Consider the following 19,884-nt stretch of genomic DNA (forward strand, 5'->3'; position numbering starts at 1 on the left):
TCAACTTTTCTACCGAGCTCTGTTCTTTTCATTAGAAATGCTTGGAAGTTCTCTATTCCATTAAAGATCCATTTCCCTCCTCCCCCTTCCCCCCAGTTACTCTCAATTTCCCTGGATAGGTTATTTTTAGTTATAAAACTAGATTCTTTGTCTTCTGGAATATAATATTCCAAACTCCCTTTTTCTTTATAGTGGTGGTTATTAAATCTTATGTGATCCTGACTATAGCTTCTAGGTACTTGAATTCTTTCCTTCTGGTTGATTGTGGTGTTGTTTTTTTCCTTGACCTGGAAGCTCTGGATTTTGGCTATGATGTTCTTGGGAGTTTTACTTCTACAGTTTCTTTCAAGAGGTAGTCAGTGTATTTCTATTTCTGCTTTGCCCTCTGGGCAGTTTTCTTTTATGATTTCTTGATATATAATGTCTATTCTCTTTTTTGTTCACAGATTTCAAATATTTCAATGATTCTCAAGTTATCTTTCCTTTATCACTTTTCCTGGCCAGGAAAAGTCTTTTGACTTTGTTTTGTTATTTCCTGGTGTTTCACAGAGTCATTGACTTCTATTTGGTCAATTCTATTTTTTAAATGTTATTTTACTTTTTTTTTTTCAATTACTGATCAGTTCTAATTTTAAGAAGTTCTTTTTGGTAAGACTTTCCCCAAGCTTTTAATTCTCTTTTTATACCTTTCTTCCCTAGATCTCATTTATTTTTCTATTTCTTCCTCAACCACTCTCATTTGTCTTTAAAATCTTTTTCCTTTTTTTTTTTTTTTTTTTTTGGTGAGGCAGTTAGGGTTAAGTCACTTGCCCAGGGTCACACAGCTAGTAAGTGTCAAGTGTCTGAGGCTAGATTTGAACTCAGGTCCTCCTGAATCCAGGGCTGGTGCTCTATCACTGCGCCACCTGGCTGCCCCTCCAATTATTTTTTTAAAAACTGCTCTAATGCTTCTAGGAATTCTTTTTTTTTTTTTTTTAGTGAGGCAATTGGGGTTAAGTGACTTGCCCAGGGTCACACAGCTAGTAAGTGTCAAGTGTCTGAGGCTGGATTTGAACTCAGGTACTCCTGACTCCAGGGGCGGTGCTCTATTCACTGCGCCACCTAGCTGCCCTCTAGGAATTCTTACTGGACTTGTGTCAAACTGTATTTTTCTTGGAGGTTTTGCTTGTAGATATCTTTGAGTCATTCTCTTCTAGCATTGTATCTTGAACTTCCATTTCATGACAATAACTTCATGGTGAGGTTATTTTTTGCTTGCTCATTCTTCCTTCTTGCTTGGGCTTTGTTAGTGTTGGGCTCTGCACACTTTCATGGGGCGGGGGGGGGGGGCAGGGAAATGTATGACCTGAACTTCTGTCCTCTTATGTCCTTTTGCTGCTTTCATAGATTAATTTGGAGACCTGGAAGTTTTCAGTGATTCCAAGGTGATGTGATCCAGAGCAAGGTCTGTTCACTGTTCTCCTGTTCTGAGCTTTGAAAGTTCTTGACCCAGATTTGGGTCTGTCAGCTTGTTCTTATTTGGAAATTTCAGTACACTGTTGCTGGACTCAGTTACTATTAGCCCACTGGAAGGCTCTGCAGGTTCAAAATAACTGGCAGCTCCACTTTGGTCTGGGACTCCTGCCCTTGTTCTTTCACATTAGGATCCAACCCTAGAGTAGAGGCTAGAACTGAGTCTACTACTCCTGTTCTACTCCTAGGATCAGAGTCATATAGCTATGGTTTGCTTCCAGAACTTTTTCCTTGTTCATTTCTCCCCCCCACCTTGATCTTTGTCCCAGAACTGGTTATTGGGCAATAGGGCTGCCAGGTGGTACTTGTTTCTGCATCCTATGCTAGTTCAGTGACCTCTTGGGATCTCTTTCTGCCTCAGTGCTTCCTGCCCTGGTGTCCAGTTTCAGCCCTCTTTCAGTTCCTGGGTGTTAACGTGCTTCCTACCATGAGTACTCTTGGCTAGATCCTATTCCCAGTGTCTGCAATGGGCTAGAAAAATTATTTACTATGACTTTTCTTTACTTCCTTGATCAGAATATGATCTGTTATGTTTTCTAGATCTTTGTGGGAGAGATTTAGAAGAGAGTTAGGCTGTATAGCTTCCTATTACTCTGCCATCTTGATTCCTGATTCCCTTGGCCTTTTCTTTAGAAGCAATTAGATGGTACAGTGGATAGAGCCCTAAGCCTAGAGTCAGTAAAACTTGAGTTCAAATTTGGCCTTAGACACTTACTAGCTATGTGACTCTGGACAAGTCACTTAACTTATGTCTGCCTCAGCCTCCTCAACTCTAAAATGGTGCTAATAATAGCACCTACCTCCTAGTATTGTTGTGATGGTAAAATGAAGTAATATTTATAAATAGAACTTAGCCTGGTGCCTGGCACATAGTAGGTGCTTAATAAATGCTTGTGTAACACCTGTACCAAATCCCCTTGGATTCTCCTCATTGGTGGAGATGAATGTTGTACCCTCTGTGAAGGATGGAATAGAGTTGGGAAAAGCAGGAGAGCTACAAACTTCCTCAGTCCTTTTTGGGACTCTTCAAGTTTCAAGTCACTTTGGGCAATTCTGGCTTTCATCTTTGAAGGGGAAGATGGAAGAGGCCAACTTTACTTCAGATTGCTGAAGGAAAAGCTACTTGGAACATATGAAGGGGGCTAGCAGTCTCCATCACGTATTTGTACTATCTTTACTAGCTACAATTGAAACTTTGAGAGTTTCCCTTGGGTGATATCTTGGACTCTTTGTCTTGGTTGAATTGAATACCTTACTCCCAATGAGACAGCTCCTTCACTCTGTATTGTCTGTTTTATAATCTCCTATGCATACCTTCTCTGATTTATGCAAATTTGCATAAATGGGTTACTTTGCTATTTGCTATGTGTGTTCATTAAGGAATTGACATTTGGCAGGAAAGCGGTCAAGCCTTGAATATAAAGCTGGGGTCCTCCTTCCCTTCAATAATGACACAGCAAAAAGAAGTTAGATTGAACCTCATAATAATATTTTAGGGAGCAGGTAGTTATAACTCTAGCCCAATATCCCTTTTCTCTGAGGAGAGCAAAATGGTTTCTGGTTCCAACTTACTGCTTTTCCTTCTGGAAGGAGTGAAAGTCTTCTTTGGAAAAGGGTGAGGGGAGAAAGTCTAGAGATATCTATTCTTTCTTCAAGCCATACACAATGACAGTGGCCCTGCCACACATGGAAATTCACTAAACATTGGCTTCTCTCTCTATGTGTTTCCCTACTTTTCTGGAATTGAGTCAGAATTTGGTGTATAAGATATAGTTATCTTTATGATGGTCTTTCTGAAAATGCTCCACTAGAGGACAGAAAGAAAAGGTAACTATGTTTCTTGTTGCCTTTGGATAAAATCAACTCTACTATGTCTTTATTTGCCTCTCCAAAGAGGACTTGGGAACTATCCTTTCATTTATCTCCAACTTCCTTGTTTTCTTCTGGTTTAATTTATCCTGAGAATATCAAGAATGATCTGATTCAGTTCCTCTGGTATTATGCCACTAGTAATATGTTATTGGACAAAAGTCGTACATGTGGAAAACCAACAGCTGGTTCTCCAACTGTGATTATCACCACACTCTGCCCACTTTTCATTCCTTTGGCCAATGTCACCATAGGATCAGAGGCTGCTCAGGAGTGAGAAACATTTCATCTTTTCCTCTGTTTCATGGTTTGGCATGGACAAAGAGTTCATCATCAAATGGGCATGGTCTATGATGACAGAGTTCTCCATCTTTAGCAGGCCTGGTACACAGAAGTTACATCTAGTCTGTTATCAGGATTGTATTCATCATAGTCATCTCAGACTCAACATGTCCAAACCAGGACTTCCACCTTCTCCCCTAAATCTACCTCTCCTACAAACCTTCCTATTTCCATTGAGTATACCACAAGTCCTCTAATTCAATGACCCAGGTTCATAACCTCATTTGTTTTCATCTCTTCCTTTCCCCTCCCTCAAAGCTCATGAAACTTCTTTGGAGTTGTGAGATTTAAAATTGGATATAAGAGCCTCCCTTTTAACTTTTCCCTTATATATCTCCCAGACCAGTAAGAAAAAGAAGCCTCTGAGCTTTAATCAGAAAGGGATTAGCTTTTATTGTTTGGGAATTAATTAGCCAACAAACAGGTGATACCCATTAGGGAAATAGGAAAGTAGAAATACAAATGAATAGTCTTAGATCTAAGCTTAGTCTATATTCTTTTATAAAACTCACCGAATCCCAAAACTGCCTGCCAGGCTGAGAACCAGAGCCAATCACCAGAACGCCGTCACCGCTAAACTGAGAAACCAGAGTGTGCCAGACCTAGCGAGAACTTCCGTTATACTACTCAGTTTTAAGTTGGAGGTCCTGGAAGTATCGTGTTCTTGGCCATGCTCTCCCAGGCAGCAGCAGGTGCATGGCTACTCTTCACGGTCTCCTCCCCAAAAGGGTCAGTCCTTCAAAAGCCGCTTCAGTAGTATATGTTCAACTCTCAAATGATTCAATTAAAACTTCCATTTTTTACCACAGAGTGAATGCAGCTCTAACATTCAGAGAGCATCCCTTTCCTCTTTGGGGCAACCATTATTCCCACACATCACCTGGTGGTCCTCTGCCAATTAATTGCATTGTGAAGAATTACCCCCACTGGGACTGCCACCCCAGGCTTCTGTGCATAGGATGACTCCATTTCCATGTCTTACCTTTCCCTATGGAAGTAAGGGCCAGATTCTTAATGAGGGGGTGGGGAATGGGCCACTCTATTTCCTGGCAGAACTGAATCAACCATTGGACTTTTCCCAAACACCAAATGAATTTGTTCTAGGCACAAGAATTCCCATATATGCTTCTATTACTTCCCTATATTCCACTTATGACTCATTTTCCCATATCCAGTAAGTCTCTTTATCTTATCTATTTTACTTCCATAACGTCTTTCTCCACCCTCCCATAACTACTTCCCTAGGTCAAGTCCTCATCTCTTCTCACTTGAACTGTCTGTATTGATAATAAATTAGCACCGGCCCTGGAGTCAGGAGTACCTGAATTCAAATCCGGCTTCAGACACTTAACACTTACTAGCTGTGTGACCCTGGGCAAGTCACTTAACCCCAATTGCCTCACTAAAAAAAAAAAATAACAAAAATAAGAAGCTTTACTAATAGAGAAATGCACTCAGTTGCACATAAATGAATCATAACTCTTTCTCATGTGTTTGCAATGATAATAAATTGGGGCCCTTCCCATGGGATTGGACAAGTATGTTGGACTTCTGAGAAGTTCTTTGGTCTTCCTTACTTGGCTTGGATTTAAGATAATTGATGAGTGAACTCTCTCTCTCTTTTTCTTTCTCTCTCTCTCTCCTCTTTTTTCTCTCCATCTCTGTCTCTCTCTCCTCCCTCTTTTGAGTTCCTCACTTTGTGACTCAGTCAAGCTTTCCCCTTGATAAGAGGGGCATAATTCTCTCCCTGTGATAAGAGGGGTATAATTCTTTCTTCAGCTCACCCCCAGCAGCAGTGGCAGCTACAAACATACAACAGTGAGACTATATACTTTTCTTTAGTGGTCCCAAGACTGAACCCCAAGTCCCTCATCTCCTCTTCTGCGGGTTTTTTTTTTTTTTTGCTTCTTTCACTGAACACAGATGGCCAAACAATGAGCTTGAGAGATGGATGTCTCAGGTCCTCATGGTTGCCAACTGAGTTCCAGTTCCTGGGTCCCTGAGGCTGTACTGGTTACCCAGAGTGAGGGAAGGAAGGAGGGCTTCCTGAAACAACCTCTTTTCTTGGAGGAGATGATTAGGAAATTATCCTGAGACTGAAGGACTGAAAAGCCATGTCTGTCTGGGTACTATATCTGGACCATGTGCAAGCTTGAATTGAAAGTGAGATGTCTATTCAGCAGGCCCATGGAATGACTTTATAGAGAGTTTATAATGATGCTGGCAGATCATCATTTTATGTTTTAAATATTAACGTTAGTCTGATATATGAGTAAGTATGATGCAAAATGACAAGGGTCAAAGGGGCCAAAAAGTAAAGGACCCTAAGAAATGAAACCCACAGTGAGGTCTGTGGGAAGAGGGATTGGAACATTCTTCCTATGAGGTATAGGGCAGGCTTCATGAAAGAAGTAGCATTTGAGCCCAACCTTCAAAGACTGGCTAGGGTTTCTACCGCAGAATGGCGATGCAAGATGATACCTTTCTTAACCACCTTCCCTTCCCTCCTCCCCAGTCATTTGAACTCTCTCCCTTTTGAAATTACACTGTATATACTTTGTATTCACCTACTTATAAATATGTAAATAAATATGTACTTGTGTAAAAAAAATAATGTCAGTGTTTTTTATGACAACAATTTCATAGTAGAGGAAATAAGTAGCTATTCTGTATCTGACACTTATTTTGTTCTTCGGGTACGTTTTCTGAGAAGGAAGGGTAAAAGGGCAGGGTCAGGATGGTGGAGTAAAAGGAAGTAATGCAGCTGAGCCTCAGGTCACACCTTCTTCCAAATGGATCTATAAAATGCATCAGAGAAGTGTTCCAAGAAAGTGTCATGGGGTGCAGAGCACTCCAGAAGTTCTCTGGGGAACATCAAGGAATCTTGTCCTTGAAAGGCTAAACCAGAGGACAGATATGCCTAGAGAGATAAGCGGAACCAAATTGGACTGAGCTAGCTTCGAATTCCCACCCTCCATTCTGGTCTCCCTTAACCCTGGGGAGATAAATTTGGGTGTGGCTGCGGCCTTTGTGTCCTGAAGAGAGATCCGTAGCCACCCCTCACCCAAATTCCTCCAGTCACTGCCAGTGGCGTATGGTCCTGCCTCACTAAAGGAACTTTTCACAGGCAGATGGTCCACCCCCATCAGTCTTCTATAAAAGTACTTACCAGCCTCCTGCTCGAGGAGATTGGTACCTCTGAGCCATGTGCTTTGTGCCTATCTCCCCATGAGAAGTCCAAGGATTTCTTTCATGGTTTCCCTTCCCTCCCCCCTTCCCTTCCCTTGCCCCTAAATAAACTACCACCTTATTCTAACTACTTTTGTGTGCAAGAGGGTGTAATTCTTTAAAGAGGAATTCCTAAGAACCCCAACCCCAACCCCTAACCCAACCCATACCCCATTTCCCCCATCACAAAAGGAAGTTCAGAAGCTAACAGCAGTAGCACCAGTAGCAGCAGGGGTATAACTCATAGCTTCAGGCACCAAGTAGAATTTCACCTTCAGAATCAAGCTCCAGATGTTGTCGTTGTAGTTTGTCCATCATTCTTGAAGAGGACCATGACATTGGGAGGTGATGTCATGACTTACAGTGAATTGGATTTAAAGGAGTGAGGGCTGTACAAGGTCACCAACTTCACTCTCTCCTCCAGAGCCATCTGGGTCCAGTGGCGAGATTGATCTATCTATCTATCTATCTATCTATCTATCTATCTATCTATCTATCTATCTATCTATCTATCTATCTATCTATCCATCTATCTATCTATCTATAGATATAGATATAGACATAGATATAGAGATATCTATCAGGACGACAGGATGCTTTAAGTCAATTGGGGTTAAATGACTTTAAGCCAGCCTGTAGAGGAATGACAAAGGTAAGAATCCCAGACCTAAGGGAAGCCTACAATTCTGCCACTTTGAGCCAACAGGACTTTCTAGCTGGCTGGTGGGATATAGTCTAGTAGCAACCTACTCTTGCATAGACCCAAACACTGGTCGGTAACTTGCAGAGCAAGTTCCAAGACCAGCAGGGCAACAATCAAACTTGGCCCAGATCGGACCACTCTAGGAGCACTGAAAATTTGCAGGTCCCCAGCCTATCCCCGAGACCCTGGAATAACACAACATTCAAGATCCCAAGATATATCCTTTGGCTACCATTGTTCAAACTCCATTCACCATCTCCCACCCGCTGCTCCCTTATTCCCATTTCCCTCAAATTCCCATTGTAAAGCTACCCACCCCCTCCATAGTGCTCTCAGGAATGTCTACTCCATAAGTAACAAATTAGTTTTCATTCTAAACATTTTCCTTTTTTGCTCTCTCCATCTTCTTCCTCTTACAGAGACTTGGCTCCCTCCTGATGACACAGGTTCCCTGGCTATCCTTCTCTGGTTGCAATTGTTAAAGGCTAAAATTCTAGCTAGTCTGTCTAAAATATCTAATGAGTTGTCGCCAATAAATTATAAGCTTTAGCAAGAGTTAGACTTTTAAGCATTTATTAAGGAGAATAAGATTTTGGTAAAGAGAGAGAGAAAGGCCTACATTCATCTATCTGTTAAAGGGAGAGCGCATTTCTAGCTTTGCTCTCTGCCAGAGTCCCCAGGAAAGAGCCCCAGTCAGAGCGCCCGGCTCCCCCTTCTTCCTCCCACCAGCAAACGTCACTTCCTGACGCCAAAGAAAAGACGCATGGTCTTGCTCTCAGAGACGTTCACCTCATGGCACAGCTTTTCTACAGTAAGTCTCCAGCAAGTGGCATCATTCCAATTGTTACACAATTTTGCTGATATCTTCCAAATCACTAGTCACATTTGGGAGGAGTTGGCATACTCCTTGCTTCCCGTTGTCATTTCCAGCTCTTTATTATTATTGCTCAGTTACCTTTTGTCCTTTGGAGTTCATTCAATCCATTTTTATCACCCAATTAAGATATTATAGCTGTTATATACCAACATTTTCTTTATCAGTAATTTCAGCACTTAATTTACAGTCTCTCTCCTCTCTTTCTGAGGGCAAACCCTGCCCTAATACCAGGGGACTTCAATATGTATATTGATATTCTCTCAAACTAACTCCCCAGTTCCTCAACTTCCTAATTTTTCATGACCTACTCCTCTATCTTACCTCAGCTATACCTCAGAGATGGTCATATCCTTGATCTTGCTACTGCAATTGATGGTCATCCCCTTACCACCACAAAGAGCTGCTATAAATATTTTTGTACAAATAGGTCCCCCCCACTTTTTTAATAAAAATTTCTTTGGGATACAGACCCCCCTCCCCTAGACAGCAGGTAATCTGATATAGGTTTTATATATATATATATATATATGTATGTATATATATATATATATATACACACATAATAACATTAATCCTATTTCTGCATTAGTCATGTTATAAGAGGAAAAAAAATCAGAGCAATGATGGAAAGCCTCAAAATAGAAAAAAAAAACAACAGCATCAAAAACAAAAGAAATAGTATGGTTCATTTAGCATCTATACTCCACAGTTCTTTTTTTTTTTCCTGGATTTGGAGATCCTCTTCCATCACAAGTTCCCTGGAACTCTTCTGTGCCATTGCATTGGTGAGAAGAATATAGTCCATCACAGTAGGTCAACACTCAATGTTGATGTTACTGTGTACAATGTTCTTCTAGTTCTGCTCATCTCACTCATCATCAGCCCATGCAAGACCCTCCAGGTTTCTCTGAACTCCTCCTGCTCATCATTTCTTACAGCACAATAGTATTCCATTGTATTCATATACCACAACTTATTCAGCCATTCCCCAATTGATGGGCACCCCCTCAACTTCCAATTCTTTGCCACCATGTAAAGAGCAGCTATAAATATTTTTGTACATGCGGGTCCCTTTCCCCCTTCCATGATCTCTTTGGGAAAAAGACCCAAAAGTGGTATTGCTGGGTCAAAGGGTATGCACAGCTTTATCGCCCTTTGGGCATAATTCCAAATTGCTCTCCAGAATGGTTGGATCAGTTCACAGCTCCACCAACAATGGATTAGTGTTCCAATTTTCCCACAGCTTCTCCAACATTTATTATTTTCCTTTTTTTGTCATTTTAGCCAATCTGATAGGTGTCAGGTGGTACCTCAGAATTGTTTTAATTTGCATCTCTCTAATCATTAGAGATTTAGAGCATTTTTTCATATGGGAATAGATAGCTTTGGTTTCTTCATCAGAAAAATGTTGGGCATAGTTCTAAACTGCTCTCCAGAATAGTTGAATCAGTTCATTAATTCACAACTCTTCCAAAAAAAGAAAAAGAAAAGAAAAAATTCCCCTTAATCTCTTCATTGTCAAATCTATTGAATTTTTTTTAGTCTTCAACTGTCTTGATCTTTCTTCAGCTTTGACACTCAATCATTCTTTTCTCCTTTATATTCTCTTCTTTCTAGGTTTCTATGACACTGTTCTCTCTTGGTTCATCTCCTATCTGTCCCATAGCTCTTCCTCATTCTCCTTTGCTGAATTCTTATCCAGGTTGCACCAGCCAACTATGGATTCCCTCAAGGATATGTCCTAGGCCCTTTTCTCTTCTTCTTCTATGCCATTTCTGGATTCAGCTATCATCTCTACATGGATGATTCTTAGATCAAATTTTTTTCAGCCATCACCTCTTTCCTTGAGCTCCTATCTTGCATTTCCAGCTGCCTAGTTGACCTCTCAAGTTGGATATCTTGTAGAAATCTTAAACTCAACATGTCTAAGAGAATCAGATGTGTTCTCTGCATAAATCCAAAGGGGCCCTCTTTTCCTTTCTCTCACTATTCTTTCCTTTTTCCTGCTGAGTTAACAGTTAAACCGGAAAGGATTCTTCCCCTCAGATTAGAATAGAATCCATACATTATTCAAACCCCAGGGGCTTACCTCCTTTCCCTAATTTCCCTTTCCTGAGTTAAAGTTAGGTAACAAAGAATCATAAAGTCTTGGTGGCACCACACTGGGTGGGAGGCGGGGGATGGTATACATGTTTAGAAGTATCGTGAAGAATGTGAACCCAGAGTAAGCAGTTCAGGTGAAAGGGGGCAGGGAATCCTTGTGTTAGGGACCTATATAAACTTGGTGTGAAACAAGCATAGGGCATGCACAATTTCTTTGGAGTGTGTGCCCTTTCTTGCAAGATTGTAATAAAGGCCTTCCTGTTTTGCACCAGACTGGGGGTCCTGCCTCAGTTTACTTATTTCTTTCAATGTCCAAAACAGAACTCATCTCTCCCTACAAAAGCCTTCCCTTCCCTTTCTATCTTTCCTTTTACCATCAAGGGTGCTACTGTCCTCCCAGCCACCCATGCTGGTATACTCCTTTCTTTTTTTCTTTCTTTTTTTTTTTTAGTGAGGCAATTGGGGTTAAGTGACTTGTCCAGGGTCACACAGCTAGTAAGTGTTAAGTGTCTGAAGCTGGATTTGAACTCAGGTACTCCTGACTCCAGGGCTGATGCTCTATCCACTGCGCCACCTAGCTGCCCCCAGTATACTCCTTTCTTTTACATGACCATATCCAATCTATTACCAGGTCCTGTCCATGTTACCTTTGACATACCTCTCTTCTGAACTTCTACCACCTTGATGCAGGCCCTCATTACCTCATCCCTGGACTATTGAAATAGCCCGCTGGTTGGTCTCCTTGCCTCAAGTCTCTCCCCACTCTAGTCCATTCCCTTGTTTTTTGTCCTTTGTTCCCAAAGAGGACCATGACTTGATGTCATGACTTACACTGAATTGGATTTAAGTGAGGGAGTGCTTGTGTAAGGTCACCAATCTCACTCTCTCCTCCAGAGCCATCTGGGTCCAGTGGCAAGATATAAATCAGGATGACTGGAGATGGCCCTGGTTGTTTAAGGCAAATGGGGTTAAATGACTTGCCCAGGGTCTAGTAAGTGTCTGAGGTGGGATTTGAACTCAGTTCTTCTCAATTTCAGGTCCAGTGCTCTATCCACTGTGCCACCTAGCTTCCCAGTCCATTTTCTACTCAGCAATCAAAGTGATGTTTCTTTTTTTTTTTTTAATGTATGAGGTATTTTATTTTTTCCATTACATGTAAAGATAGTTCTCAACTTTTGTTTATACATGCTTTACAATTTCAGATTTTTCTCCCTCCCACCCCTCCCTCCCCGAAAGTGATGTTTCTAAAGCACAAGTCTAACCTGTACTCAATCCCTTATTCAGTAAACTCCAGTATCTTCCTATTTTCCTTGTTTGGCTTCTAAAGCTCTTTATAAGCTGCTCCCTTCCTACCTTTCCAGCCTGCTCCCTTCCATGTACTCTTTGATCTGGTGACAATGGCTTCCTTGACTGCTTAAATGATACACTTAAGGCAGAGCCAAGATAGCAGAGGAAAGGCAGTGAGCTCTTGAACTCACTACACAATCATTCCAAAAAACATCCAAATAATGCCATAGTACAATTCCTGGAGCAGCAAAATCCATAGAAGAATGTGCTGAGATAATTTTCTTTTTTTGGGGGTGAGACAATTGGGGTTAAGTGACTTGCCCAGGGTCACACAGCTAGTAAGTGTTAAGTGTCTGAGGCCAGATTTGAACTCAGGTCCTCCTGACTTCAGAGCTGGTGCTCTATCCACTGTGCCACCTAGCTGCCCCTTGAGATCATTTTACAACCAAGGACAGCTTGGAAGGTTGGAAGGAGGGAGCTACTGTGCTGAGACAGGAGTGGAGTCCAACCCCACAGTCACCCTGACACAGATCCAGTCCCAGGAAGGCCTCACCAGAGAAAGAGACCCCCCCCCCCCCCCGAGCTTCTGAATCAACTGCAGTACCAGTGTTGTCTGGAACTAAGCTCACAATCTGGTGAGAGGGCTGAGCCCTTGGAAGGGGAGAGATTACAGGAATCTCTTCTGGTGCTGAGGCAGAATTTGGGTTTTTCACCCCTACTGGGAACTGGGAGGCAGGCTTGAGTGGCAGTGTCTCAGGTGTGGGAGGGGTACAGGCTCCTTGGAGCTGACAACCACAACACACAAAACTGGTTGATTAGCAAGTTGGCCTGGGGTCATCTACAGACCAGGGAACAGGCAAGGCGAGTGAAGAACCTGATCCTCCTTAAATCATACCAGCTGGGACCTCCTGAAGCTTGGGATGGTGCAGCCTGGAAACAGTGTCCCAACTTTAAGGAACTAAAAGCCAAGTAAAAGAAAGGCAAGATGAGAAGACAGAGAAAGGTGAGGCCCATAAAAATTTCTTTAGTGACAAGGAAGATTGAAGTGCACCCTCAGAGGAAGATGTCAACGTCAGGGCCCCTATATCTAAAATTTCCAAGAAAAATATGAATTGGTCTCAGGCCATAGAGGTGCTCAAAAAAGACTTTGAAGATAAAGTTAGAGAGGTAGAGGAAAAAATGGAAAGAGAAATGAGGGTGTTGCAGGAAATACATGAGAAAAAAGTCAACAGCTTGAAAAGCCAAATGAAAAGCTCTCTGATGAAAATAATTGCCTAAGAATTAGGATTGAGCAAATGGAAGCTAGTTACTTTATGAGAAACCAAGACACAATAAAGCAAATCCAAATTAAAAAAAAAAGAGAGGGCAATGTGAAATATCTTCTGGGAAAAACTGCTGACCTGGAAAGTAGGTCCAGGACAGATAATCTGAAAATTACTGGTCTACCTGAAAACCATGATCAAGGAAAGAGCTTAGACATCATCTTCCAAGATATTCTCAGGGAAAATTGCCCTGAAATTCTAGAAGCAGAAGGTAAAATAGAAATTGAAAGAATCCACTGATCACCTCCAGAAAGAGATCCCAAAAGGAAAACTCCTAGGAATATTATAGCCAAATTCCAGAGCTCCCAGGTCAAGGAGAAAATATTGCAAGCTGCCAAAAAGAAAGAATTCAAGTACTGTAGAGCCCCGGTCAGGATAGCACAAGATCTAGCAGCTTCTACATTAAAGGATCAGAGGGCATGGAATATGATATTCCAGAGGGCAAAGGAATTGGGATTACAACCAAGAATCACATATCCAGCAAAACTCATTATAATCTTTCAGAGGAAAAAATGGGACTTCAATGAAAAAGAGGACTTTCAGGTATTTGTGATGAAAAGACCTGAACTGAATGGCAAATTTGACTTTTAAATACAAGACCCTAGAGAACCATGAAAAATTGGAGTTTGGGGACATACCTGGGGTCATACAGTGGGTGACTGTCTTGTGTCTGAGGCTTGGTTTTGGCTGGGGTCCCCCTGGGTCCAGGGGTGGTTCTTTGTCCACTGTGTCACCTAGCTGCTCCATGATGACATCTTTAGGGTAAAATTAAGGGGTGAGAGGAATGCACTGGGGATGGGGGGAAGGGCAGAGGAAGCATGGGGTGAAATCCCACATGAAAGAAACAGGAAAGGGCTTATGGAGTGGGGGAAGAAATGGGGGAGGAGCAGGGCTGTAAATGAACTTTGCACTCATGAGAATTGGCTCAAAGACCTTAATCTCATCAGAGTTGGCTCAAGGAGAGAATAACAAACACACTCAATTAGGTGGAGTAATCTCTCTAACTCTGCAGGAAAATGGGAGGGGAAGGGGGTAAAGAGAGAGGGACAAAAGAAGGGAGGGCAGATTTGGGGAGGGGACAGACAGAAGCAAATACATTTTGAAGAGGGATAGGGTGAAAGAAGATAGATAATAGAGTAAATATCATGGGGAAGGGAATAGGATGGAGGGAAACAGTTAACAATAGTAATCATGAAAAAGAGAAAAGGGGGGAAAATTGTACAAAAAATATTTATAGCAACTCTTTGTGGTGGCTAAGAATTGGGAATCAAGAGAATGTCCATCAATGGAGGAATGACTGAAGAAGCTGTGGTGGTATATGATTGTAGTGGAATGGTATTGTGCTATAGGAAATGACAAACAGGATGATCCCAGAAAAACCTGGAAAGCCTCATATGAAATGATGTATAGCAAAGTGAGCAGAACTGGGAGGACATTGTACATAGTGACAGCAGTATTGTTCTATGAGCAATTGTGAATGACTTAACTACTCTCAGCAATACAATGATCTAAGACAATCCCAAGGGACTAATGATGAAGCATACTATCTACTCCCATAGAAAGAACTGATAAAAAGATCACTTGTGGATTGTACATATATAACCTATACCAGATTGGTTGCTGTCTTGTGGAGGGGGGAGGAAAGAGAGGGAGGGAGAAAAATTTGGAACTCTAAATCTTATGAAAATGATTATTGAAAACTACCCTTACTTGTAACTGGAAAAAATAAAATAAATGTTTGTTGAAAAAAAAAAAAGATACACTCTATGTCCCAACTATAGGCATTTTCAGTAGCTGCTCCCAAGCTAGGGTAGGGGATTCCTCTTCCTTCTGTATCTCTGCCTCCTGGCTTTTCTGGCATCTTTCAAGTCTCAGCAAAAGTCCCATCTTCTACAGGAAGCCGTCTTCAGTCCTCCTTAATATCAAAGTCTTCTTTCTGCTGATTATCCTCAGTTTATCCTATATACAGCTTCTTTGTGCATAGTTGTTTACATATCTTCCTCCCCACTAGATTGTAAACCTCTGGAGACAGGGACTATTATTTGTCCTTTTTGTATCCCCAGTGCTTAGTACAGTGCCCAGCATAGTAGGCTTCAATAAATGCTTGTTGGCTTGACCCAAAAGTGGTGCAGTGGATAGGGCCTGGAGTCAGGATGACCCAGGTTCAAAATCTGGTCTCAGATACTTACTAGCCATGTGACCCTTAGTATGCCACTTAACCTCTTTTTGCCTCGGTTTCCTCATCTGTAAAATGGGGATAATAATGGCACTTGCTTTCTAGGGTTATTGTGAAAATCAAATAAGACAGTATGGTGATGGATAGCTCCTTTCAAACAGAATGTGGAGTTGGCTTTCCCTTGGTGAAAGTAAAATTGTGAACTGAACTATGAAACAAAAGGTGAAATTCCACAGCAAAATAAAATGGTGATAGTTTAAGTTTAGGGTTTGGGGAACAGTAATAACTTTGCCTGCACACCCATGGAAAAAATATCCTCCTGAAACCAGTTCCACTTTCTTTAACATCTCTTCTTTCAAGCTGGTCAACAATAAACAAATGGAAATTTCTTAATTGGATTAAACAAAAAGACATTTCCCCCTCTCTCCCCATGTTATCAGTCCAGTTACAGTAACATACCTAAAACAATCATTCTCTAATGATCTAGAATTGAGATCACTCACTCAAAGTCATCTATTCTGGGAAGGCTGATAAGAGCTCTGATTCATGTGAGACCAAGGACTTTGGAACAGAACATTGTTTTATTTTTAACTCATCATTTTAAAAGATAAAACAAATGGGCCCTAATGCCATTTACTTCTTTCCTAAAAGGGACAATTGCCCGTTGCTTGGGAGTTTTAATCCTCTAGCTTTTTTTTTTAAACTGATTTTATACAATGAATATATTTTGGTTTTTTGTTTGTTTGGTTTTTGTTTTTGTTTTTTTGTTTTTTGGTGAGGCAATTGGGGTTAAATGACTTGCCCAGGGTCACACAGCTATTAAGTGTCAAGTGTCTGAGGCCAGATTGAACTCAGGTCCTCCTGAATCCAGGGTTGGTGCTTTATCCACTGCACCACCTAGCTGCCCCACAATGAATATATTTTAAGTCAAAATGTGAGTATATTTTTCTTTGGGGTCCTGAGAAGTTGGGAAAGGGATAAGAATATTATTGAGAACTGGGGGCCAAAGACAAGACAAGCTAGATAAATTAGTAAAATATTGTATTTTAACTCTTGTATTTTAGGGTTTAATGGCTTAAAACTACATTAACACTTGCAGGATTCCATGTAGAATGATTTTACATTTTAAAACCTAGACTGAGCCTAAATGGAGATGAGGACCAGGGCACTGTAAAGTGAGGGTGCAGACTGGCCTAGACATTGGTACTAACTTAACTGTCATTTCTCTTCCAGTGCCCAGGTAGGAAAAGGTACATCAGCACAGGGGTGGAAAACTGCCACAGCAGCAATTCCTTTGGAACGTTAGGGTGCCTCCTCTTCTACATGCAAAATGTGGTTGGTGGTAATATAGCATCTACCTCAAAGGGGTTATTGTTTAGGGGTTGTTTTAAGATTAAAAAGAAATAAAGGGCAGCAGCTAGGTGGCACAGTGGATAAAGCACTGGCCCTGGATTCAGGAGAACCTGAGTTCAAATCTGGCCTCAGATACTTGCACTTACTAGCTGTGTGACCCTGGGCAAGTCACTTAACCCTCATTGCCCCAAGGGAAAAAAAATAATGTAGGTAAAGCATTCTAGCAACTTTCAAGCACTTTATAAATATTGGCTGTCATCGTTGTCATCACCACCTCTACCACCACCACCATCATCGTTTAGCAGGCTTTGTTTTCTCCCCCTTCCCTTTGTGGCAGTGCTTGGTCCTGTACCTTATCTCACCCCCTCCGTACCCCTGCCTCACCCAAACCACCTCCCCCCAAACAGAGGCAGCTTTGACTGCTGCAACCTTAGAGCCCCTGCCGATAATCTTCAATCAAGTGAATTCCAGGCAAGGCCAACCTGACTGATTGCTTGGGTGATCTGCCCCACCCCAGCCTTCTATGTGTGCTCAGAGGCAGGCCGGTTTCCTCCTACTCATACCCTCTCACTCCTCCCATATCCGTAGCTACCTGGACAGTTGTCTGGCAGTCCCCTTGGAGTTGTTCTCCTGCTGACACCATATACCAGCATCCGTCCAGAGAAGAGGGTGAGGACCCCGTTGGGCTAGAGGGGAGGGGAATCAAGGGAGGGGATCTGGGAGAGGTAGCTTGGGGGAACATCTATAGGCCAGATTCTGGGGTTTTCAGTGCAATAACCCAAGAGTCTGCCTTCTATGACCCTAGTGGGAAACTAAAGCTCTGGGCAGCTGGAGCTGGGGTAGACAGGGGTGGGCTGGGGTAGGGGAAAGGCAGGGGCCTTTCACAGGAAAGACTGACTTTTCCCCAGGGAGATCTTGAGGCTCAGGGACAGTGGCTAGTTCTAGGTCTGGGAGGAAGGAAGAACTTTAGACAGGAGAGCAACGAGCAAAGCAAGAAATGCAGGGTGTGTGTGTGTGTGGAGGGGGGGGAATTCAAGTGATTCCTGCTTTTCACACCAGAGTTCTCTGAAGGGGACCACAGGGATAGCTCCTTTTTGCCCAACCAGGGGTTGGTTGCTTCCATGCAGGCAGGGTGGGGCCCCTCCAGGCCTCAGTCTTTTAATCTCATAAAAATCATACTCTCATAGCTAGAGGGGACCTTAGCAGTCATTCAGGTCAACTCTCCTCATTTCACAGATGGGGAAACCCAAAGCCCCAAGAGGAGGAGTGATTTGTCTTAGGTGAGTCAGTGGCCGAGCTGAGCCTAATAGCCAGGGCTCTTGACTCCCAGCTGAGGACTCTTCCCCGCCCAGCACCTCCGCCCCCAACTCCCCTTACAGGGCAAGCTCCCTAACCCTTCTGACTTACCCCTCTTGGTGTTCCTCCAGTGCTAAATTGGCAGCTAGCCTAACACAAAGGGGGAACCTGCCCTTATCTTTCCTATTGTTCCCGGATCTACAAATCCGGGACCCCCCACACCAGGAAATAGTTGACTCACAGTGGGAGGGGAAGGGACTGGCTATGTGACCAGAAACTGGGGTTGTATGGAACCCTGCACCCAGCACTAACCAGGTGTCTCTCTCCTCCCTACCCAGGACAACCTTGGCACCATGAGGCCGATCAGGGGGAGTCTGATACTGAGGGTTCTGGTGAGCACAGCCTTGGGGGGGCTGCTGGTACTTCTGGTGGGTCAGTTTGTAGATTCCCAGACTCCTTCCATGGATTTGAGGTCCTTGATCTCTACAGAGCTGGATGAGGATACTCCAAGTCCTTCTCTAAGGAAGTTTGAGTGGCAGGCTCGAACACCACATCCCTTGGACCTCAGGTACCCTCACTCCTATCCTTTTCTACTCAATCACCCTAACAAGTGTGATGGTCCCAGAGGTGCTCCCTTCCTGCTCATGCTGGTGATGACCCAGCCCCAGGATGTGGGGATGCGCCAAGCCATCCGGGAAACATGGGGCAATGAGACCTTAATACCAGGTGTGATCATCCGCCGCCTCTTTGTTCTTGGTCTGCCCCCACCCCTTTTCACCAAAGAAATTCATACCCTCCTAAAAGAAGAGGACAAGGAACATGGGGATCTCCTCCAGGTGGGCTTCCTGGATACATATGTCAACCTGACTCTCAAGGTCCTCATGGGGCTGAAGTGGATGGCCCAGTACTGTCCCAATGCTCAGTATGTGCTCAAGGTCGATGGTGATGTCTTCCTCAACCCTAGCTTTCTGGTACAGAAGGTGCTCCAACCCAATGGACCCCCACGGCCTGACTTTATCACAGGTTACATCTACAAAAATACAGGCCCTATTCGGAACCCTGCTTACAAGTGGTACATGCCCCAAGAATTGTACTTGCAGGACAAGTACCCCCCATACTGTGGGGGTCCTGGCTATGTTATGTCTGGCCCCTTAGCCCTCAGGATCTCGGATGTGGCTCAGACTCTCAAGGCCATCTACTTGGAAGATGTATTTGTGGGCTTGTGCATAGAACAGTTAGGGGTGAAGCCCACTCCTCCTCCTCCCGACACCTTCCTAATGTTTCGACGAAAGTATGAGCACTGTGCCTTCCATAGACTCGCCCTGGTTCACCACTTCCAGCCCCGGGAGCTGCTGCAGATTTGGCGAGACTTCCAGTCAGTCAATACGACCTGCCCTGTGAAATGAGGGGCTGGAACAAGGACCCACTCTCCTCTTGCTTTCATTCCCACCCCACTTCTCTGAGTTGAATAGAGACAATGGTCACTGCCTCCCCGGCCAGAGGGCCTTGCAGGCTAACCCCTGTCCCCTAGGACAGATGGACAAATGACCCCGTGGATTTGAATACCAATACAGGGTCCTTCCTCAGTCATGACCACTTCTTCAGTGTTCCCTCCCTGTCCAGGCCTCTCGAGGGGGAAACCTAGAATCAACTGTGAATTTATCCTCACCCTTTGGAGGCAGTTCTGAATTTCAGGAGTTAAGCAAAATACTCGGAATAAGTGATGGGTCTGGAGTCTGAGGTCCTGGATCAGAATCCCAGCCCTGTGAATTGCTACCTATCTGAACACAGGCAAATCAGGTACCTTCTTTGGGCT

The 19,884-nt window shown here is 43.1% G+C and overlaps 1 protein-coding gene across 1 annotated transcript; it reads left to right on the forward strand.

Moving 5' to 3' along the window:
* The first annotated feature begins 18,421 nt into the window (after positions 1-18,421).
* LOC122753235 (beta-1,3-galactosyltransferase 2-like) lies at positions 18,422-19,474 on the forward strand. Its single transcript, XM_044000553.1, has one exon. The coding sequence runs from the start codon at positions 18,422-18,424 to the stop codon at positions 19,472-19,474; it is 1,053 nt and encodes a 350-aa protein (XP_043856488.1).
* The last annotated feature ends 410 nt before the right edge of the window (positions 19,475-19,884 follow it).

This window comes from Dromiciops gliroides, chromosome 1 (assembly GCF_019393635.1).
Source record: "Dromiciops gliroides isolate mDroGli1 chromosome 1, mDroGli1.pri, whole genome shotgun sequence".
NCBI classification, from domain to species: domain Eukaryota; kingdom Metazoa; phylum Chordata; class Mammalia; order Microbiotheria; family Microbiotheriidae; genus Dromiciops; species Dromiciops gliroides.

Coding starts and splice junctions, on each gene's coding strand:
- LOC122753235 (XM_044000553.1), top strand. CDS start 18,422: ATGAGGCCGATCAGGGGGAGTCTGATACTGAGGGTTCTGGTGAGCACA.